This window comes from Lemur catta, chromosome 12, assembly GCF_020740605.2.
Source record: "Lemur catta isolate mLemCat1 chromosome 12, mLemCat1.pri, whole genome shotgun sequence".
Lineage (NCBI taxonomy): Eukaryota > Metazoa > Chordata > Mammalia > Primates > Lemuridae > Lemur > Lemur catta.
This window is the reverse complement of record NC_059139.1, coordinates 36153896-36178256: the sequence shown is the minus strand read 5'-3', so window position 1 is coordinate 36178256 and position 24361 is coordinate 36153896. Positions and strand designations below refer to the sequence as shown.

The following is a 24361-nucleotide window of genomic DNA, read 5'->3' as shown; positions in this document are numbered from 1 at the left end:
TAGGAAGCCTATGCCCTTAACAACCACACTCCCCGCAAGCCAACATTAGTCAGATATATTCCAGAAATTTTAACAACATAACTAACATAAATAATAACTCTCTTATCTATTTGTTTTTAAAAAATAGAGAAAAATAACAAAATAGTTAACAGATGGAGTTAAACAATCATCTTTATTAATTATAAAGTTGATATTGGAGACAATGGCCTAGATGTGAAAAACTCAGTTAGACAGACTCCTTCCCCAGGCACAGAAGGGTCAGGTCCTCCTGAAACCTGCAGCCCTGTGGAGGGGGCCAGAGAGTGAACTCTTACAAGAAGGTATTTGTTTTGTTTGCTTTTTTGTTTGTTTTCTCCCCCAACTCACTAATGAGATGAGTCACTCCGGGTAGTGTTGAGTGAGGAGTAGAGAGAAGGCCAGGAACACTCCACTCACTAATGGCCCCTAGTTGGAAAGAAAAATCAGGAATCAGGAAGAAATGTTTCTATCCCAACCGTTTCTCCTGGCTTGTCTATTTCTGCTGTTAAAATTATTTAGAATATTTTGACCAATGTGAACAGAAATTGTTACAAGGAGCTACCACTGTTGCAGTCTTCTGTGCTCTCTTTTTCACATTCTAAGTGGGCCACAGCAGGAGGATTGGAAAAGCTAAACAGGAGCACACAGTGAGGACAGCCTGTTTTCTTAAACACCACATGCACAGAGCACTCTGCACTCTATTAACTACGGAGTACAGCCTGCACCAGCAACACACCACCCCTCCATTCTTTCAGGGTCAACACATTTTCCACTTACACATTAACCTTGTTCTGATAAAAATTTGACAAAGCACACCAGATTCTATTATATGAAGTAGATTGCAGGTGATGACAGCCAGCCTGCAGGAGAGATCAAAAGCAGTTATTCACTAACGTGACTCCAGGATGGTTGGTTTGATGGGATAAATCACAATCCAAGGAACGATCTGATGACGAAAATATTTTTTTCCTTTTTCCTACAACAAGAGTACGAAATACCAACAATGTAACTCAACTAAAATAGTCTTTTAGAATCCTCTGCAGTCACATGATTGGAAAGTTAGTATAATTATACTATCATATTAGAGCCCTAGTTTATAGCAAAAGAATTGCTGTCCTCATTGTATCATGTAGTTAAATGTGGCTAGCATCTTGCAGGAGAAGATTCCTTGTCTCACAACACTGCCCTGAAAGACATCTTATTTTTCTATTCTGTTCTTCCATTTCAGTATCCTTTGGCCATGCTTATGAGAGTATTTTTAGAGTCAGATATTTCAGCTGCATCTTACATACTACCTGAAGCAAGGCAGCCTCAAATAAAAGCAGCGCAGAACATTATGGAAGTAATTATTATTTATAATTACTTCTTCACAGTATGTTGGCTCATAAATTTTAATGGAGTGCTCTCTGCAATGGTGATTGCCAACTTTCCTGGCATTTGTGAGATAAATGTTTATCCAGATAGGAATAATATAGTCTGAGTAATTTCATAACCAGCCTGAATCTTCCCTTCCTCATTCCACACTCCAGGTCATTTTAAATCCATAGGGTTTGGGGAAAAGGCAGAGGGGATGACTATCCTACTTTGCAAATTCTGATGTGCATGCAGCAACTCTTGATATTCATCTTCCTGGCAGAGATATAGGTCATGCAATACAGCTCCAGGGTAGGCAGACAAATTGACTGCCAGCAGCTGGACATTCATTCATTCTAAGAGCCAGGAATGAGCTTGACTTCAGGAAGGAATCAGGAAAGCCTGCTCCCCCCTTCCCTCCTCTTTATTCACCGTAGGCTGGAAAGGGGGTGGGAAAGAAATCAAGAACACTTTAAAAAGAGACTAGGAATATAATGTGTCTTTACAAAAGGAATACATAGCATGATTGGACTTTTGCATTACACCCATGTGTTCAGTAGATTCCCTTTATGTAATAAGCTTCTCTTGTACATTTAAAATCATTGATTATTTGACAGACCCTGTGCATAAAGAGATTGGAAATGTTAGGAATTCCTGACAATGAAATATCATTGGGGAAAGAAGAGATAAGTAACATCTTTACAATAATAAAATAGATCTGTGATAAAATATGATTTTATATCATCTAAGCATAACTTATATATTTCTAAGAAGACATTGTTTGATTTGAGTTCCTTCAAAAGCTGAGGCTGAGAAGGGAACTTGGTGGTAGTGGTTTATTTGAGAGGTGATTCTGAGAAACAGGAGAGAAGTAACAAGCAGTGTTAAAGATTGAAAATTTGCATCCCCCCCAAAAAATTTCATATATTGAAGCCCTAATTCCCAGTGTGATGGTATTTGGAGGCAGGGCCTTTGGGAAGGAATTAGGTTTAGATGAAGCCATGAGGAGGTGGCCCCCACATGGGGTTAGTGTCCTTATAAGAAGTTACAAGGACACTAGAACAGCAGAGCTCTCTCTTTCACTCTCTCTGGCATGTGATGGATGACACAACAAGAAAGCAGCCATCTGCAAACCAGGAAGACAGCCCTCACCAGAAACCAAATCTGTCACACCTTTATCCTGGACTTCGCAGCCTCCAGAACTATGAGAAAATAAGTCTTTATTATTTAAGCACTTAGTGTTTGTTGTTATGGCAGCCCTAAGAGACTAAGATAGGGAGAGTGAGACAGGACAGGAGAAAAAGACAACATAAAGATACATTATCCATGACTTTGATGATACATCATTACAAAAGAATACTGAGGTCCTGAACGGTATTTCTTTACATTGTCTTTTTCTCCTTTCCTATCTCACTCATTTTGGTGAGCAAAGGTATCTCAATACTGCTATAGTACCCTAAAAAGCATACAGAAAGCTTTCCAGACTTGTCCGCCTGAAAGACAGAAGGCTGGAGCATTTATCCACTGGCTCTAGTCCTCAATTAATTGGGGGCTGTTGTGAGGGTGGGGGTGACTCAAGGCACTGGTTTCCAGGCCATGCTTGCAAGTATAGACCTGGTGAGCTGTGCTGTTGAGAAAGCCCTAGCAGGTGCAGAGGGGCAAGCATGGGGTGCTTGAGGTGGGACACTGAGCATGCACAGATCTGTCCACTGCAGCTGGGGCTAAATATCAGCGGCAGGCCAAGGAGCCGTGTAGGTACCTCAGAGGGAACCCTCAATTAATAGAGGACTAGAACCAGGGGATACACACATAGCTGAGTAAAGAAAGATCATTTACAAATGATGTCAACTGTTTTGAGAGCTTCCAAGAGTGTTCCATATTTTTCCTTTTAAAGGTTTGTACACATTTGATGCCCAAGGTGACATTACATATATAATATCTTATTACTGCTATTATCAATTTTGAACATTGTGTCTCTGCTCTGACATTATTTTTCTATAGGTTCTTAGTCTTTGCTGAAGTTTCCATTATATTTATACCTAACACATGTATATGAGTTGTAAAGTGGGTTATAATATCAAAAGAACAAGGAAATATTTTTTTATTTTTATAATGGTTTTGACATTAGTATGGCTTGTCTGTTGGAAACACTTATTTTTAAGGAAATAATTGATAGATGTGACTCTATAAAAATGAAAAAAATAAGTATCCCCCAAACATGCCATGAACAAAGTTAAAGGCAAACAATTAGAAAAACTTATTTTCAGGAAAATGAGCTTATTTGTAGGAGGCAAAAGTGTCACAGATCAATAAAATAAAAATGCACAGGACGATAGAAAAGTCAGTAATTTATGTAAGAAAAAATGCAAGTGATAAACATTTGACAAAGACAACCCAAGAGATAAAAGGGAAAATACAATGAATTTACAACTGGAAATCAAAAGAATGATCATGACAAGTAGTGCAGGGTTAATGAAATAGGTATTTCATGCCCTCTATGTGGAAGTGTAAAATCATACTAATCAGGATGTCCACTTGGGAACATATCTGTAAGAACCCCAAAATTATATTCTCTGGGATTTATCTACACAAAGAGGATTTAACCATTGAAAATTCTATTTATAATGGCAAAAATAATCAGAAAATAATAGAAAAGCCAGCAATAAGGAATTGGTTAAATAAATTATTCCTATGTTGCTACTTATAACAAGGTGTTCAAGTATATTTAAATATTTTAGAAAAGATTCATAATATATAAGTGAAAACAGTTGGTGATATAGCTTGTATTTTGTCTTTAAAATATGGAATATATATATAGAAATTGGAAAGTTATATGACAAATAGTTATCTTTGGGTAGTAACATTTCTGGTGATTTCTTTTTCTTTCTACTATTCTGTATTTGCAGATTTTCTACAATGAACATATGTACTTAAAATACTAATAAAATCTAATTTTTCAAAAAATCTGCTTCAGTATTAAATTATGACTACACCTTGAGTGGTGGTTCCAACTATTTTTTCTGTCTTTCTACGTTTTCTTTAATTTTTTTTTATCTCTTAAAGGAATATATTAATTTTGGACTTTATAGTATACCATAATTTAAAGAGCTATACTAAATTCTATTTTTCTTCAGTTAAGTCCCTTTATGGGAAATTCCAGAAAGAACTTGGAGGCATCAGGGACAGAAATCACAGATCTTTTATGGTTCTAGCACTAGAATATACAGGGATAATGATTAGTCATTGAGAGGTGAGAGAGAGAGAAAGAGAGGGAGAGGAAAAGAGAGAGAGGGAGAGGAAGAAAGAGAGAGGGAGAGAGAGTAGGAAAGAAAAGGGAAAGAGGAAGACAGAAGTACCATTGAAAAGAAAGAAAAGCAGATATGGAATTACCTAGTATAGTTTGGATGTTCAGCATTTGTCTTGTGTCCCTTCTTGAGTCCTAAAATCAGAAAGGCTATTAAAACATGATTAGGCCGGGCGCGGTGGCTCAAGCCTGTAATCCTAGCACTTGGGAGGCCGAGGCGGGCGGATTGTGTGAGCTCAGGAGTTCGAGACCAGCCTGAGCAAGAGCGAGACCCCGTCTCTACTAAAAAAAAAAAATAGAAAGAAACTATATGGACAGCTAAAAATATATATATAGAAAAAAAAAAATTAGCCGGGCATGATGGCACATGCCTGTAGTCCCAGCAACTCGGGAGGCTGAGGCAGTAGGATCGCTTAAGCCCAGGAGTTTGAGGTTGCTGTGAGCTAGGCTGACGCCACGGCACTCACTCTAGCCCGGGCAACAGAGTGACACTCTGTCTCAAAAAAAAAAAAAAAAATGATTAAACCTTTTGGTTTTCCAAACATGATGCTTTTGTGACATCAGGATTGGGGAATTGGAAAAGAAATATTAAAATCCACTCAAAATTGGAAAGTAAAAATGAAAAAAAAATTTCTTTGAATTAAAAAAAAATTGGATGTTAATGCTTTTCAATATGCCCAAATTCTTCCCATGGTTACTGTCCATTAATTATGAGTTTGGCAAAAAAATTAGCTGATCTATTATATTACCAAAAGTTTCTTTCCTAATCATGCTTCTGATTTTCTTATGCACCTTATCAGTTTGTCCAAAATTTTAATGTGATATATTCAGTGTTCAGAAATTATACAAAGGCATGAACTTGAGAAGAACATGTATGAATGGCTTTGAGATAACACCAAACAAGGAGGTAGAAATTCTCATATGCTCTTCCTTTCTTTTTGGTGGTCTGTCATTGTCTTCTCACTATAACAATGTCCCCCTGGGAACTGAAAAGGAGACAACTTCAAAGAGTATGATTCACCATTTTACGGGTGATTCATTTTTCATCCTGGTCTGGCACATTTTGTTCTCTTTGTTTGATCTTTCCTCATTAGAGGCGTCTGACACAATGATCTTAACATAACTGAAAATAGACTGGAGGAAGAATTTGGTGGATGTGGATGGAGTCCAAACATTGAACCCATCTACTAGAGAGCTGGGATGGAATATAAAGGAACTCAGTTATAGGAAATTGGGATACCAGGAAGACAAGGTAGAAGATCTATTTGGAACTTAGCAGGTGAGTTAAGTATGTTTTGATTTTGTATATTCCCTGACCAAAGAAGGACAGGTCTTCAAGTAGGGGTGGAGGCAAAATAATAAGTAATTATTTTGGCTGTCATAAGTTTGCAGGTTTGAGGCAACCTGTTTCAGGAAAGAACGCTAATGCTAGGGGACAACTGTTCTAAGGGTAAGGTATGCCCTAGAGCACAGCCTTAGGGGCTACAGGAGGAAGTTAAGGAGAACCCCAGGATGTACACACTCTGGTCCTAACAGGCACTTGTCCCAGCCAACCAGGGGGTTTCTAGGTCCAGGTGCAATTAGTCTGATTTTGATTCACAGGATGACATTTCTGCTTGGCTTAAAAATATCCAATTCCGTAGAAACCATTCCTGTAAGCTCAGAGATCTATTCTGGATGACAGATGATGCAGCTTAAAAAAAGGTTTTCTTGGAGGCAGGAGCCTTTATATCAATAAGTCATCAATTCACTACTCTGCATTCTTTAAACCATTGTACCCGTATTAAGACGCATTCATTTGGAAAGTTTCCATTAGGGATGAATTGTGACCTTCCCCATATAACTCCCCATGTTTGACAAAACAAGACATTCTTCCTTATGCATTTGACCATAAGCTTTTCACTCCGTTACTTTAGCACATCTCTTCTTAATTTGTTCTCAGGAAAAATGGAGAAGAGTTGATCACCTTTACACACAGATGAGTATTTCAGTGTTGTGTCTCTGGACACATGATAGCTTGAGTGTCTCATTCCTGCAACTCATACTGAACACAGAGACAATAGACTTCTTTGTTACTTCTTGGAGTGTTTTTACATCAAACACTTTACTGTGGTATCCAAATTTAATTGAATTTAACAATGAACTTGAAACAAAAAGTGTTGCTCTATAGCATAAATTATCTCACATTCTGTCCCTTCCTCACTATATCATTCTTATTTTAGTCCAACTGTCTTTCTCTTGAATGACTATTTCCTCTGCAAAGAAGATTGTTAACCTCCAATACATTGTTACTAAACTGCCTCAGCATTTCTTCCCACTGACCTGGGAACAAGGGTAGACTCAGGTTCTGTAGAGCCTGAAGAGTATACAGTTGGGGGTGGGAGGCAGCATCTTGCAGACTTTCAGTGTTTTTCAGGTAGGGAGTGAGAGATGTATGCCTCTAGGTGGTGATGGTGGGGCACTCTGATGTAGCAATCTTAGACTAACAGGTGAAAGCTTCAAAATGGCAAAGCACAACTAAGATTGAGTGTTGAGTTTTTTTTCCTCCATCCAAGCCACAAATAATAAGAACTAATATTTCTTGAGTCTTTCTAGAAGGTTCTATGTTAAATGAAGTACGCATTTTACCCTGATTATTCCTCATATTCCTAATATGAGGTGGGTATTTTAATTGCACTCTTTTTGCAGATGAAGAAATTGGAGTTGAGAGAATTTAGGAAACCTCTAGAATGACGCTAATTTAGGATTTGAATCCAGGCAATTTGACATCAGGGCCTGTGGTTCTAACCAGAATGCTATCCTGGTTCCTGGGAGGCAGAGTTCTTCTAGATGATCTTCTTTCCTTGTATAATATTTCCTTCAACTTTTCAAAGGTATGAATAAATATCCCTCAACCTGAACAACTGCAATAATAGTAAGGAAGAATGGTGATGATTATGAGAACTAAAAATATGTGAATAAAATTTAGGAGTACAATCAAACTTTATAATTAAATATTTATGATATTTTTCCTATTTGTATATATTCATGGGGTATAAATGCAATTTTTCTACATTGGTGTATTACACTGTGGTGAAGCCAGGGCCTTCAGTGCCTCAATCACTGAAGTAACTCACATTGTATCCACCAAGTTACCTCTCATCAACCACCCTCTTCCGCTGACCCCTCCAATTCTCTATAATCCATCATTCTATACTCTGCTTCCATATGGACACGTTATTTAGCTTTCACTTGTAAGTGAGAACATGTGATATTTGTCTTTTTGTGTCTGAGTTGTTTCATTTAACATGTTGCTGCAAAAGACACATTTTTATTCTTTTTGTGGCTGAGTAGTTTTCCTTGTGTATATATGCCAGATTTGCTTTATCCAATCCTTCATTGATGGACACTTAGGTTGATTCCATATCTTTGCTATTGTGAATAGTGCTGCAATAAACATATCAGTGCTAGTATTTTGGGGATATAATGATTTCTTTTTGTTTAGGTAAATACCCAGTTGTGGGATTGCTGAATTTTATGGTGGTTTTATTTTTAGTTCTTTGAGAAATCTCCATACTGTTTTCCAGAGAAATACTGATTTACATTTCCACCAATAGTATGTAAGAGTTCCCTTTTCTCCACATCCTTGCCAACATCTGTTATTTTTTGTCTTTGATAATGGCTATTCTGATTGGTGTAACATGATATCTCATTATTTTAATTTGCATTTCTCTGATGATTAGTGATGTTAAACATTTTTTCATATACCTGTTGGCCATTTATCTTCCTTTGAAAAATGTTTATTCATGTCCTTAGCCCACTTTATAATGGGGCTATTTGGTATTGTTTTTTGTTGAGTTGTTTGAGTTCCTTGTAAATTCTGGATATTAGTCTCCTATGAGATGTATAGTTTGCAAATATTTTCTCTTATTCCACAGATTATCTGTTCATTCTTGATTATTTCTTTTGCTGTGGAGAAGCTTTACAACTAAATATTTATAAAGTAAATAAGCATGATCATAACTGTTAGATATAACTATACTTATTCATGTATTCAACATGTACTAATATGTCCTGTGGGCCAATCATGACAGTTGCTGAGATTCCTGAATTAAATAATGCACAGTCCATAACCTATAGAAGTTCATAATTTAGTGGAGGAGACAGATAAGAAAAGTCAAAATCAGAATGACAGATTGTTCATATATCTGTTAATAATACAACTTTTATTCAGATATGGTAGGCTTTAACCGTTGCTTTCATCTTGATTTGTTATTATTCTCTATCTGGAAAAAGTGTCAACATTAAATGTTTTTCCTTGCACTATTTACTACCGAATCCTCATCACACAAATACACAAATTATATTAGGGTTAGGGTAGAGTCCATGAGATATCTTAAGCCTATGCCTCCCCCTATACTTTCTTTCCTATTGCTCAATTTTAAGACACCCTGGGCTCTTTCCATAAGATCTGCCATGTTTCCAGGGTTTGACCCCATAGATGGAGTCATGAAAGATGTGTCTATGTTTCCCTAACACCCATCCTAAAATATACTATAGAGCAGTGGTTATTTCAGGCTGAGCCCTCCCTGCCTATGTCCAGGTAAGGGTTCGAGAAGTTAAACAAATGAAACGCTGGGCTGCCTACCCTCCTTAAAACAGGTCAGTTCCCACTAGTTGTTGGAATTTTGCATAAGTCTTCCTTTGAAGATATCACTCCATGACTTAAGAAACATTTGAAAAGCACTGTGGCAAATGCCAAAAATCTTTGGTTGAGATAGAAACAGTACTAAAACCTCCCCATTTTGGTTCATGTACTATTCAGAATAGAAAACTGAACTGAAGGGGAACTGAGAGAAAATGCTTCTAGACTTCAATATCTAAGAATGTAGCAAATAGGAGGGCAATGAAAGATTTAAAAACAAACTTAGCAACCATTTGGAAGTAGGACTACATGTGGTCATGAAGAGAGGGAAGGGTGATAAGTTGGTGGGGAAAGCAAGTAGACCCATTGTCAGGTAGAGTACGATGGAGCCCTTAAACTGTGATGCTATTCTTCAGGCACCTTATACCTCTGCCCCCAGCCACTCCAAAGAATAGGCTTCCAGCCAGCAGCCATATTTGGGCCAACCTAAGATTGTTTTCTGACTCCATAAATCAGGAGGAGGTCTGAGAAGAGTTATCTTAGTCTGCCTAGATCCCCAATCTTGCCTTTAGTCTGCATTAGCAGACACAATATGACAAGAGGCACTTTAGGCTACTTGGGACCTGTTCCTTAGAATGACAGTTATCGTCTGGGAATCTTATTGAAAATCCATATTCCCTGGTTCTATTTACAGAGAGATTCTAATTCAGTAGGCCTGGGAAGAGGTTCAAAATCTACATCTTTAACAAATTCCCCAAATGATTCTAACAAGGAACTGACTTCAGGACCACACTTTGAGGCCTGAAAATACCATGGTTTCTATGCTAAAATCATTGACCAGACACTCCTCTGGAAAACAATGGTGCTGATAAACCCCAGTGTAAAAAACTGTTCACACACGTCCCTACTTTCTATAGCCTTCTTTGTCTGGTTGCTTTCATACATGAATCTCACTCACATTCGGAGATCAGCCCATCTGCAAACTTGAGTGCCTCCCAAGTGTAGAATTGCCTTCATGTTGCTAGAGTCATCGTCATCAACAAGGCCAGGCTAAATGGTCTCTGCAGGTCTTGATTTTTCACTAGTCTCTGAGTAAGGGAGCCTCTCTCCTCTAGTCTCTGCTTTCAGCCTTTATGTCATTACAAGACTCAATTTAGAATTTTACTCTCAAAACCACACATAAAGACCTTGTTACAACATTCAGGGAAGCCAGCAAAATGAGAAAAATGCTTTCAATTTTCACTTTCTTGTTTCCAATTGATTATAAATTTGTGATAAATTAAATGGTAGAGATAAAAGTCTTCTGAGCTTTGTCTTGACCCAAAAGTTAATTGCTTTGTAAAATTTGAATGGGGGGTGGCAGGGAGAACTTCTGTACCTTTCTCTTTCTTAAAATAGAAGAAAAGATCTATTGGCTTCACTAAAATGAAATGATTTATATAACTGGTTCATTTCTTCCCCTCAGTTACAGTACAGTGTCAATGATATGCTTCATGAGTGTGGGTCAGCCTTGCACATGGGGGGTGGGGTGTGGGGAGGGGAGTCTAATTTGAAGAGTCCAGGGAAGGTGACCCCACCATTCAACTTGCTGCTGAAATCTCACTCATTCTTCTGGTTAACAATCTACTATTTTAAATTTCAAATACCATTGGAATATTTTAGACATTAGTCTATCAGCCATGCATAACTTCATGTCAATCAACATTTAGCTCCTGATAAGTTTTGAAAGACTATGATTTCAGAATCCAGGAGCATGTTTCACCAGCTACACTCCCTCTTTCTCAAAATTTTGCCAGAAATACCAATGGCTTCTCCACTCAGTTCCCCAGTGTGCAAACTAAGTAGAGGTTGGGGGAAGGAGGGTTCGTCACATTCACCACCTTCCTCCCTTCCCAGAATTGGGGAGACTGCTGCTCCAGTGAGCCAGATTTGAACAGTGAGGGTGAGGCCCTGGGACCTACTTTCCAGTCCTTTGTACTTGCTGTTGCCATATGGTTGAAAATAGCTAGTTATATAGGGCATGTGTTTGTGCTTTCATTTACTCATTCTCTCATTCACATACTGCTGAAAAATAAAAACTTTTTTCTGGTTCAGTCTCCAATTGTAACATTTGCACTCTTTGCCCTGAGCCTCAAACCTGGCTTCCAGGAAACCTACTGGGTCAACTCATTTTGTGCTGCTATTAATATAAAGAAGCGCCTAAGGCTGGATAATTAATAAAGAAAAGAGGTTTATCCGGCTCCCCGCTCTGCAGATTGTACAAGAAGCATTGTGCCAGCATCTGCTTCAAGGAGCTTCCAATCAAGGTGGAAGGCAAAGGGGGAACAGGTGTGTCACGTGGCGGGAGAGGGAGCAAAAGAGGGAGGGGGGGCGCTCGTGCTCTTTAAGCAACCAGCTCTCCCGTGAACTAATAAAGTGAGAACTCACTCATTATTGTGGGAGGGCACCAAGCCATTCATGAGAGATCACCCCCATACTCCAAACACCTCCCACCAGGCCCACAGTCTACACCGGGGATCAAATTTCAACATGAGATTTGGAGGAGACAAACATCCAAACCATATCAGCCACGTATTGTCAGAAGACCTCCTGTCTTTAATTTGCCAGCACGTGGGAGTTTTCTACTCATCCCCGTTAAGGTCTTTATAAAGACGGAGCTCTCTATAAAGAAGTGCCCCTTGTGATATATGTCACCAATGCTGTAATCCTTGGCTAATATTATTAATAATTTATCTGAGCACATTCTGTGGCCTAGAACAGTAGTACTAAAAATGTGGTCTGAGGGTCTCTAAACCCTTTCAGAGAATCTCTGAGGTCAAAACTACTTTCACAATAATACTAAGTCTTTACTTGCTTTCTTCATTCTCATTCTCTCACGAGTGTACAGTGGAGTTTTCCAGAGGTTACGTGGTGCGTGATACTGCAACAGATTGAATGCGAAAGCAGATCTGAAAACCTAGCTGTCCTCTATTAAGCCAGATATTAATGAGATTTGCAAAGATGTAAAATAATGCCACTCTTCTAATTTTATTGTTTTTCAAAATGTAGTTATTTTTCATTAAAAATATATCCAGTTGTACATGCAATGGGTTTATTATTATTTTAAATTAATAAATATTTTACATTTTTTTCAGTTTTAATTTATAATACAGTAAATATCAATAGGTATAACCCACATACACACCGTCTTTGGTGTCCTCAACCATTTCTAAGGGTATAAATGGGTCCAAAAAATATGAGAACACTATTAAGAGACATATTACATATATTATAGTATTTCTTAAAACAACCCTACAAGGCAAATACTATTATCCTTATTTTATAGAAAATGAAAACCAGTACATTATAGAGTTAAATAATTTGCCCAGAGTCGAACTATCAGACACCCCAAGCCCTTTGTTTTCTCTTGTGCTGTCTCTCTCATTTCTCTTATTCAAGTTGGCCCTGTGTTAGGCTTACTTGTAAGAGACTAAATACATAAATGGACAACAGCCGGATCATATATAAAAATAGAACTTTGATACACAACCTGCAGCAACCTGCCTAGGAAACCAGCCTCCTTATCTATAATAAAAACCAGAAAGCCAGCCTGCCAGAAGTGAGACTTGCAGGGAGCCAGACTGCTCTAACTAGTGACAATCCTGGAAGCTAAAGAAAAACTTCTGTGACAATCAGCCCCAAAGGGCCAGGACTTGATTAATAAGTAACAGCTTCCCTAATTTTCAACCTTGCTTCCAATTTAGGACCAATCAAAACATGCCAAGTGTGCACCCTTAGCCAATCACATAGGATGGCCTGCATCTAGTTAGCGTGCCTACAGCTTTTCCACGCCAATAACCTTCAACTAGGGATACCTGAAGCCTCTCCTTTTTTCTAGTATAAATCTTTCCTACTCCTCTGTCTGCCTTTGAGTCTCTGCCAAAATGCAAGTAACAGGGGCTGACTCCCTTGCTGTAGCTACACTTGTTTTCATCTAGTTGGTCTTTGTTTATTTCCACACTTGTTTCTGTGTTATTATCCTGTTTAGTCACTGGAAGATAGAAAGCTTAAAAACGCTTGACTCCCTTGTCTTCAGAGCTGAGCATTTTGCATAGCACATAGAAATCGCTCATAAATGTCTGATGCTTTCAGACAAAGCTGCACCAGGGGTTGTTAGACTAAAACACAGCCACTGCCTGGCTCTCCAGCTATTTTCTGTCCAGACCCAGGGGGGTCTATACCACTCTACCTCCCACATCACTGGTTCCCAGGTATTTTGGCCTTCTAAGACCAAAATAATGTTAATAATAAATAAATACAAATGGGTAATTGAGAGAGGATTGCCATTTTCTTCCCAAGAAAGGTTTTTAAAAAATCTGCCATCCACCAGATTACCCAAAGAATGAAAGGAATTAACCATAATAAATAATATTATTTTAATTTAAAGTGTTTCTTGAAATTGAATAAATTTAATTTTATTAAAAAGCACATTGCCTTGACCTTCCTGTGGTGGCACGTTTGTCAGAGGCAGAAAGTCAGCGGTTGGCGTTTGGGAACGCTGCTCATGCAGCGGGGAGAGTGCTCAGCCTCGCAGAGCAGGAGGCCAGGTGGGCGCTGAATCCCCTCCCCCGCATGGCACACAGGCTCTCCTGGGCTCTCTGGGACCAAGCCATAAGTCTCACTGGCTTTTGTAACTGAAGTTCTCAGCCCATTGTTTTTTTCCTTTTCAGAGGATATTGGAACATCTCAGGGAGGGTTAGATAAAGGACCCAGGTTCCCTGGCATTTTTCTCCATGCAGACATTCACCCAGTTTTAACTGAAAATTAATTTATTTCTTTACAAAGCAGACATTAATAGCCATATATATGTTCAAAGTGCCAACTCATTACCAATTGCTTGAGCCTTCAATGGAATTATCCAATAAATACTCACTATAATAATTAAGGGAGACTACGTGCATAGCCCAAGCAAAACAAAACAAATTGTAAAACTTACCATATTATTCAAATTATCAGGGGTATGAACATCAGAAGACAGTGCCATATGATATCTAATTAAATTTCCCTAAAATGTGTATTTGGGCTCCATGCCCTCTCATTTGATAATCAAATTCTTTTATATAGGAAATATTCATCAAAAATTACCTTTTTCACTGCACTGGATGTGTTTCTTTGCCTTCCAGATCCACTCTTTACCCAACCGCATCCGACTCTGTGCTCCAGGAAGCTAACTTTTGTGAACTGCTAAAATAGAGAAGTTCCCACCCTTGTTGGCTAACCTCCAGGTGGGCTCAGCCAATGAGAGGCACAGGTAAGAGATCAGAGGACAGGCTGTATGAGAGGTCAGGTGCATGCCCTTGTACTTCCCGGATGAACCATTGATTGGTAGTGGCTGTGTTCTAAAAGGCCAAGGCTCCAATCTAATATCCCTCTCCTACTGCTACAGCTACAGTTGTCTACTGGGCCTAGTAACTACTTCCTCCCTGCTCCCTTCATTTGGGGGAGAGGGGTTGTTAATGACTCTAGGATGCTAGCTCAGGTCTGCACCATCCCTTATTACCTCCCTAAACCCTGCTCACACTTTTGTAAATCATTAAATTCTTCTAAATTACCCCTTTTGTTTCTTCCTGAAACCCTGATACTTTACATACTTCAATTCTTTTCAATTTTACATCTCCTTTGTACTTTTATATTTAGTTTATTTGCCATTATTTTGCACGTGATGCTTTACAAAGATTCTAAAACTGATTTAGTTGTTTGCAAAGATTGTAAACCCCTTGAAAGTGGAGACCTTGCTTTTCATTTCTTCATACTCATCAGCAGCTTGAGCAAAGTGATTTGTATCAATTGATGCACACATTTGCTATCACTTTTATCTTGCTGATTGAGCTACCACGATGACAATATCCAGGACTAGCAAAGTTAGTGTCATGGGTGCAAAAGAGGAAGGGAAAGAAGAACATTTCTACTACTGAAAATAAGTCTGACTTGAGAAATAAATATGTAGTAATTAAATGCTTAATGTGTACCTAATTTCAGCTTCATTTATATAAGGCCAGAACAACTGGTCAGTTCAGTGTAACTTTAAATGAATCAGTAGAAAAATAACAACAGGTGACTTGGTGGCACTGACACAGCTCACATCTTAGGCCAGCAGCTGCTGGCATCACTGAGCAGTATCCTGAGGAAATTATATTCCAGGATTTGAATAGCAGCTCTCTATGAATCCAATGATTTATAATTATTTTGTTCTAGGGCAGAACATCAATTTTATGAGCATTTAATAAACATGCTGTATGGGTTTGCCTTCCCTGTGCAGTTGATGGCTCTATTTAAATGCACAGATGGCTCCAAAACACCAGGAAACACCTCAACAACCCAGCTGACTGCACTTGGGCATATTAAAATTTACCAGTGGTTTGTGAGGGGAACTCAGGTGTCCAGAAGATACTTCCCCTTGTCAATAGGCTTGTACATATCATTATGCCACGAAACCAAAATTAAAGTTCTTCATATAGATGTTTGTGTGTATTAGAACTACAATTTATGGCCCAAAAAGTCTATTTGCAGTTCCAGAAACTATGGTATTAGATAGATGAAGTCCATATTGGTAAAATAAAGGATGTTGAGAGAAATAATAATGACTGATTTATTAAGAACTTACTATGTGTTACATACTGTGCTAATAACCTTATTTTGTTTACTCTTTGCAATAAGATGATAAGATGATATTATTACCCCAAACTTACAGGTGAAAAAACTGAGGCCTAGAAAAGTTAATTAACTTGCCAGAGGTCATAACATCCATAAGTCTTAGTACAAAGATTTGAACTCAGACAGCCTGGCCTTGAAGCCCATTCTTAATCACTAAACCACTATGTGACATTGTTGTCTTAGGGGAATTTAAAACCAAGTAAGTCTGGAATAGGTATAAGGTCAAACTAACACCAATGTGTTCAGGCAGGTTAAACATGTTGGATGGTAATACATGCAGATTATAACACAGTAGCAAAGGGAGGCATCTGTGAGATCCGATTGGACTTCCCAGGTCCCGTACACCAAAGCTCATGAATATTAATAAAAACGATTTCCATACTCACACTCTGAGCCACTTTTTTTCCAATTTGGTTAGCAATAACAATGAATATGGCTGATAAGAAAACAATATAATAAAAGTAAAAAATTAGAACAGGAGAGGAAAGCAGCTAGATACATGACAGACACCGAAGAAAGAAACGAAAAAAATACAACTAAACCTAAGAATACAGAAAACATCACTGGATGACACAAAGTGAAGTGGTCCTCCTCAAGGGATTCTTACTGATAATGCTAAGAGTCAGGCTGGCTTTTATCTTTCATGGCCTTATTTTCTTTTTGTTCTCCTAAGGTAAACAAATATGCAACACGTTAGAAGGATTTTCATTAAAACATTTAATTTGTTTAAAGTTTTGGCAGTTTGAAGCTTCTGGAACTTCAGCTATGCCATTCTTTCTGGTGGCATTTCAATTTTTAGAAGGTTTGAGAGCTGCTTAGCAGTCTTGGGATCAAAGTCCTGTAGGCACTAGGCTGATCAGAGGATCACAAAAGATATTAATCTGGATGGAATATAATGTCAACACTTGTTCATTTTTACTTTCCATGTTTCTGGAAAAACTTTTTTCTCTATTGATTGTTGGCTACATTCTGATTTTTTATTTTCATCAGAGTTATAAAGTTCAAAGCAGTGGAGAGAGCCACGTGACCAGGGGAAATTATTTAACCTCTGTGAGACTTGGTTTCCTCATATGTTTAAGAAGAGTGATATTAACAATGACATTCCAAGGTTGTAAGCATCACAAATAAAATATGCACAGTGGCTGGTCCAGAGCAATTGTTCAAACATAGCAGTTCTAGAGAAAGCACAGCAGAATGAGTTAAGAGATAAAGCTCCATGCTCAGACCTGTTAACTACTTGTTAGCTACATGACCTCAGGCAAGGTATTCACACTCTCTGTGCCTCACTTTCCTCATCTGTAAACTGAAGAAAAGAACAGCATCTACCTCATAGGGTTTTTGTGAGGATTAGAGGACTTACTACTTGCAAAGCATGCACAGCTATACCTGGCACATTACACTTTAGAAATCATTGAATGCAATTTTTTTTTTTAGTTGAATCTATCCTCTTCATTTTACAGATCAGATAACTGATGCCTAGAGAGATTAAGTTATTTGTCCCAAGATTACACAGAGAGGCCTGGAATCCAGTCTCTTGCCCTGATGCCCCTTCTATATCCCAGTGTCTTGACACACCTTGGCCACAAGTTCCCACTGTGCATTGCCCTTTTGCACCATATAGCTGCTTCTCCTCCTCCACACATGACCTTCAGTCCCTATAGTCATATAGGTAAATTTTCCACAAAAGTAGAGGTGAATTACCATGAAGCTGATTGAAGATTAGGCTTTAGGTTCCTTCCAAGTGACTCCAGCCATGTGTTCACATGGCTATCTGCTTTCTGTCACTGTTGCATAAGTAAGATATTTTTGTACTAAAAATATTTTTCCTTAGAAAGGATCAGCAAACAGTAAAAGCTTCAGGCCCTGATAGTCTAAATCCATCCCTGCTCAAAAGGAGGGCAAAATGGGAGGAAAGTCTGGATCTGAGAAAGAAACAGTAGGCAATAAATGCTGTACATAGACGCTGTGGTGGAAAAAGCAAGCAAACAAACAAGCAAAAACATATACCTCCCTCTCTCCCCTTTCAAAAGTAAAAGCTCACCCTTATCCTTCAAATGGCTGGCTCCCTCTTCTCTCCCAAGGCTCAGCTTAGCTATCTTCTTGCATAAACACTCCTTGATCACCTAACTAAAATTGGTTTCCTTTTCCCTGTTCTTGTGTTTCATTTATCAGAGTGCACTAATTATTTCTCCACGGTGCTTAACATAATCTATGTATTTTTTGTATGCATTTACTTTCAATCTCAGATTCCTTTGCAGTGTCTGGCACATAGTAAAGCTCAATAAATGCTGAGTGAGTGAGTGACTGACTGACTGACTAAATGAACAAATAGCTTTTTTATTTGTCAGTTCTCAGCTCAGATACAGATGCTCCCAGGAAACTTTTCCAGAGTTCCCAAGACTGGGTTAGGCATCTTTCCTGGGTATCCTGTGTTCAGGCCTTTGGGACCATTTCTAACAGCAATGGGGTTCTATCTGCCATCAGATAGAACTTGGCTTCCTAAGGCAGACCCTGTGCATCCTTCACCATTCTGTCCCCAACACCTAGCACCGTGCCTGGCACCCAACAAGTATTTGATTCAATTAAATTACTTGAGTACAAAAATCTAAATGTCAGTACACTATTTTTAGAAAAGAAGAAAATTAACATTTATTGAGTGCCCATTTTATGCCCAGTATTGAACTAAGTATAAGTATTTATAACAGCAAATACTTAACAGCTAAGGGGCAGATGTTGTATCCCCCCATTTGACAAATGAGTGAGTGGAAGCACAGAGAAGTTAGGGCTTGAGGTCTCCCACTAGCAAGAATCAGAAGCGGCATCTGGACCTGGATCACCAGACTCCAAGTCCCGGCTCGAGCCACGGGGCCACTCTGCCTCTCAGCAGAATATAGTTACGGATCCACAGGGTGATCCTGTCTTCTGTGTTTGTTTCCCTGTCTTCCTACATAGCTGGTAAGCTCTACCAGGCCAGGAACAAAGTCGTTACCATCCTTTGTATTTTGTCAGTGCTGTGAAGAGTGGTTTAAACACAGTGGGATGCGGGAGCTGCTGCTTTCGGCTGCCTGACAGAGTGAATGTTTTCATGCATCTTGACATTTCACACACAGCATCAGCTTCCTCTCAGGAGTGAAACTAAATCTTGCCTTTTTCAATCTCTCAGGAAAAGCAGATGCTAAGTTAAAAGAAATGTGATGGGGGAAAAGAGCATACAAATGACAGCACCAAGAATGGTCTTGGCAGCTGTCACTGGCTTCACTGGTTTTCTTGAGGCGCTCGCCTGGGCAGAGAATGTTGGTTCCTTTAAATAGACCAGAGGGTTTGAACACCATCCTGAAGGGCAACTAGACCACATGAGCACCACATGCAGAAATATTTTCCCACAGGGATTCATTCCATTTTTCTCAGACTTCTTCCACACACACTTCTTTGCACGCATGTTCCCCACCAGTGAAGACCAGCATTCCAGAAATGTGCAGGAAGAAGTTAGCTGAATGTGTTTCAGTCCCTCCTTCTGTGCATATCTATGTGTTTTAAACACAAGACAGATAATGCATGAAGCACTAATGCTGGTACACAGTAAGTTCCAAGCAAAACAACTGATTCTTTTCTGTAACTAGAAATAATGTCTTCGGCAGGCAATAAGGGAGTATTCCATATTCAAGACTTCTTCTTAATTATAGCAGCATGGTGAAGGGGTACAAGCTCAACATTAGAATCATTAGACCTAGCTTGGAAGTGTCCTCTGAGCCACTTCCCGTGTGTGACCCTGAACGAGTTATTTAACTTGTCCCATCTTCAGATTTCTCAGGTAAAATAGAAATAATAAAAATACAAAGTTGGGTGGTTGTGAGAATTAGAGATAAGGTATAGATAAGGCCTAGCATATGGTATTTTAATATCTATTTAACAAATGCTATCTATATGATATTTTTACAATTTGGTATTTTCTTGCAGAAGTACTTAATCATGAGTGTTAATTTCTTTCTCCAACTATACTACAAGTTCAACAGGCACAAAATCTTTGTATAGTACTTCTTTTGAATATTTCACAATCTTCTAGGCCAGGTGTTATATAGTTGTGTAAAACTAATTTTCACACTCCCAGAATCATATGTGCCTTAAAAGCTCCTAATGTACCTAAAGAGAAAGAAATGAGATTATGTTTTAATTGTGAAGATATTAATGGGCATTAAACTACTGCTGTGACTAAGGAGAGGGAAAGTTATGGATTCCCAAGGTCTGACCTCTGAGGGGAGTGGGGTTTCCACAGAGCAGGAGAATGGAGGCCCTGCAATGAGGCCCCAGGCTGGACTGGCTGTGAAGAGCCTTGAAGGTTTTAGAAAAATAGTGGATTATGGGAGATTAGAGGCAAACCTGAAAAGAACAGTATGCCAGAGGGTTTGGTTGGCTGAGAGAAGAGCCACATTCATCCAGAAGTAAGACATAGACAAAAATAACTTATTTCAGTGCCTAAAAAACATGAATGAATTAGCTCTGGCCTAGTATCAGCATTGAGTGTTTTAAGGAAAATATTTTTTAAGTATGAGAAATAATTTATGTTATTTGAAATATATCTGGTTTACATTAAGGACAGATGATTTTGGACTCCAACAACTGTCAAAAACCTAAATTGAAAAATTGCTAGAAATTAGAAGATTGGCTTAACACGTCATCACATCATGTTGACGTTTTATCTAAATGACTATAACAACCATTTTTAAATATTTCTAAGACACAAAGAAGAGAGGAGAAACTATGAGCTGTCAGCTACAAGAGTGATTGTTCTTTCATATTAGCAGAAAGAACATGATCATAGAGTTAAGAGATGTGTAGTTACCAAATTAATTTAATTTTCAATTCACCGAAGCCCCTGAGATTTAAGGGCCCTTTCTTAAACCTTAATATGAAATTTATCATAAGACAATTGGTTGCCTGAAGCTCAAAAGAAAGAGAGTGAACCAGGACCCAGTTGTGAAGCAATGGACAAGACTCCTTCTCTCTCCATACACACAGGAGTGTGTGACTGGTATCCTCATTGACTGAGGTCAAATTCCTACAGAGGGACCCTCCCAGCAAAAATGGCTTTGGGGAATGGTGGAGCAGTAGAGATGCCCAACCCAGGGCCTACTTGTCCAAATTTTTATGTGAGTTCTAATTAGACTTGGAAGACTCCAGAGTTAGAAAAAGTAAAACAATAACAATCTATTGCAAACTACATAAGAGGTCACCTGTCTATGTATTTGCCTGCATCTTTAAATTTTACTTTAAATATCTATTTTAATGAGACCTGTAAAAGGTTTAAAGGTCATTCAGTTTATGTAGATATTTTAGTGAAGGGCTGTTTTGTTTTTTAAATAAGTTTAAATGCTGTACTCTGGGATTTGTCTTTCAACATTCCATATCTAAGAAGGGAGGTTTACCATCAGTCCTAGAAATTAGTTCTGGCACCAGCACCAAATGGAAGTAGCTGTTGGAAATGTCTCAGAAGGAGGTAAGAAATACCTCTTGAGAAATGCCTAGTTACAGGTCAAATCAATCTGAGTGGCAGAGGTACAAATGAACAGAAAAAGGGGTCAAAACTGACTGTTGAAACATTCTATCTATGTACATATTACAATGTCCATAAAATAGTGACTACATAACTCTCTCTTCTTGGCTTTTTTGTTTGTTTGTTTTGAGACAGAATCTCACTCTGTTGCCTGGGCTAGAGTGCCATGGCGTCAGCCTAGCTCACAGCAACCTCAAACTCCTGGGCTCAAGCGATCTTTCTGCCTCAGCCTCCTGAGTAGCTGGGACTACAGGCATGCGCCACCATGCCCGGCAAATTTTTTCTATATGTGTATTTTTAGTTGTCCAGCTAATTTCTTTCTATTTTTAGTAGAGATGGGGGTCTCGCTCTTGCTCAGGCTGGTCTTGAACTCCTGACCTCGAGCGATCCGCCTGCCTCGGCCTCCCAGAGTGCGTAAGCCACCGCACCCAGCCAACTCTCTCTTCTTGTAACCAATTCTTCTTGGTCACTTCATCTCTTATATTACCTTGGATCTATTGCCCACATACATTTTTCTTCTGTTTCTTGCTCACTAGTCTTTTAAATTTATCCCAACCATTTAGTTAAGAAACCTCTGATCTTCTTCTAGGGGTAGGGAGAGGCAGAAAACTAGCCAAATGGTCTCAAAACTTGTGGGGAATCTTCTATAAGGGAAGACTCTGTTTCAAATAAATATCTAGTATCATTTGTTTTGTTTTATTTGAGTATATAAGCACAGCTCTTGGAGCTGAAAATACAAAATCTGCAAATTATAAATAGAGTATGTTCAAAGTTATATCTGGGGCTTTTTGAAGGGTCTAAACCTAAGCTTTCCCTATATTTGGTTGTTCACCTTCTTTTTTAAAATGCCTAGGGCAGGTTACTTCTTGTAACCCGAAAGGCCAGATCTTCTTTGCCTATTTTATAGATTATAAAAAAGTGGCATAGAAAGATTCACAGAATTGCTCCAGGTCACAGATCACAGAAGGCAGAGCCAGACATCTCATGGAGTGTTTCTTCCACCACCAAAGAGACAGAGGTTGGATTTTTTTTTCTTCTGAAGACTCTTAAAAAGCATAACTTGACAACAAGACATAGTAATTCAGTCTCCACGTCTTAAAGAGGTATCGCTCCCACTATCTTTGGAACCTAATGTTCTGCAGCAAAGAAGCTGGAAACTGAGGCTTGTGAACCCCATGGGGACAGAGCAAGGCAGAAAGTTTTCCCTTACACACTTACATGTTCACTACCCTGGACTGAAGAACACTGCCAGTTCAAAGCCACTTACCCAAATCTGAAGCTTGATTCTTTTTTCATTTTTGAATACAGTTTTTACTTTGAAGTCAATCCCAACTGTGCTGACAAATGCAGATGTAAAGGAGTCATCTGCATAACGGAACAGAAAAGATGTTTTCCCCACACTGCTATTGCCGATGATGAGCAATTTGAACATGTAGTCGAAATTCTGATCAGAGGAGTCTTTCTGGCCATACCTGGCGTCTTGGGCAGAGGCCATCTGTAGTAAAACAAAAAACAAAACAAAACAAAACAAAACAAAAGAGGTGCAGATCAGTCTCTCATCTCATATAAAGCCAGTAGCACACTCATCATTGGCCTTGCCAGAAACAGCTGTCAGATGCTCAGGAGGCAAGTGAAGAGTGTTCCCAGTCTTCCTCTGATATTGGTATCCATGGCAATAATTCCCTGCTGGAAGACAGAACAGCGAATCTTACAGCCCTTTCCAGCTGTGCTGGTGCTTGTCACTGCTCAGCATTCAGAACCAATCAAAGACACCAAAGGAGAGGTCTATAAGGGTAACATGAAAAGCAAAGATCGGAGGAATTGGCCAGGGCTCATAGGCTCTGAAACTTTGTAATCCTAGTGATGGAGACACCAAAGTGGCTGAACAGCAGGGTGTTTCTTCCTGAATTATCTGAGTTATTAGAGTCTCTCTTATGTTCCAGGGAAGCATACCCAAAGTATGTCCCTATTTCATTTATTAACATATCAAATCAACACCCTAACATAAATGGCAGTGCCTTTCAAATTAGAAATAATGATGATGGCAAATACAGATAGTTCAAACAGTGTGCCAGGCATCTTTAACTTATTTAATCTAATCTGATGAAATGGGTATGTTTATGATTTTCACCTTAAAATGAGGAAATCGAGGCCCAGAGATATTAAATAACTTCCTCAAATTTGTATAGGTGGTAAGTAGTAGAGGCAGGCAGGATTCAAATCAGGCAGTGTGGTGCCAGGGTTCATGTTCTTGGTCCTGCCCCATCTCCCAGTGATAACTAGGGAAACACGCACAGTGCTCTGGAGGACTGTGTGGGAAAGGTTCATTGAGAGATGCATCAGGGAAGAACTCTCCCTGGGTTCAGAATCTAGCGCCACTACTTACTGGCTGTGTGACCTTGGGTTTGTTATGTCAAATTGGTTTGTCTTACGTGAAATGGAAAAAAAAATCTAACTTGGAATGCTTGTGAAAATAATAGATGATATATCTATAAAGCAGATACATAAATAACCTAGCATAGAATAGAGAATAAACCCTATTATTAATTATAAATGTTTTAGGTGGATGTTGATTTTTTTCTCATCTTTTTTGATGACCATCTTAACATCTATCAAAAGTGATGCTGCTTTACTTCTAAGTACCATTTGGCCCATTATAGAAAGGAGGTGTTTAGAATGTTGGATCCCATGGGTTAGTGAATTTACTTGGTACTTTTTCTGATGCTATAAAGTCTTCAGCAATTGTGCTGTCCAATAAGTGCTGTCCAAAAGCTACCAGTCACATATGGCTATTTAAATTTACATTTAGAACACTTGG

At 38.8% G+C, this 24361-nt stretch overlaps 1 protein-coding gene across 1 annotated transcript in view; it reads right to left on the bottom strand.

The window, feature by feature from the left end:
• RAB3C (RAB3C, member RAS oncogene family) overlaps window positions 1-24361 on the bottom strand; it is a 225066-nt gene that overhangs the window by 178656 nt on the left and 22049 nt on the right. Inside the window, exon 2 of the mRNA XM_045566587.1 lies at window positions 22811-23038. Coding sequence (XP_045422543.1) covers window positions 22811-23038 — 228 coding nt within the window. The remainder of the gene's footprint in view (window positions 1-22810; window positions 23039-24361) is intronic.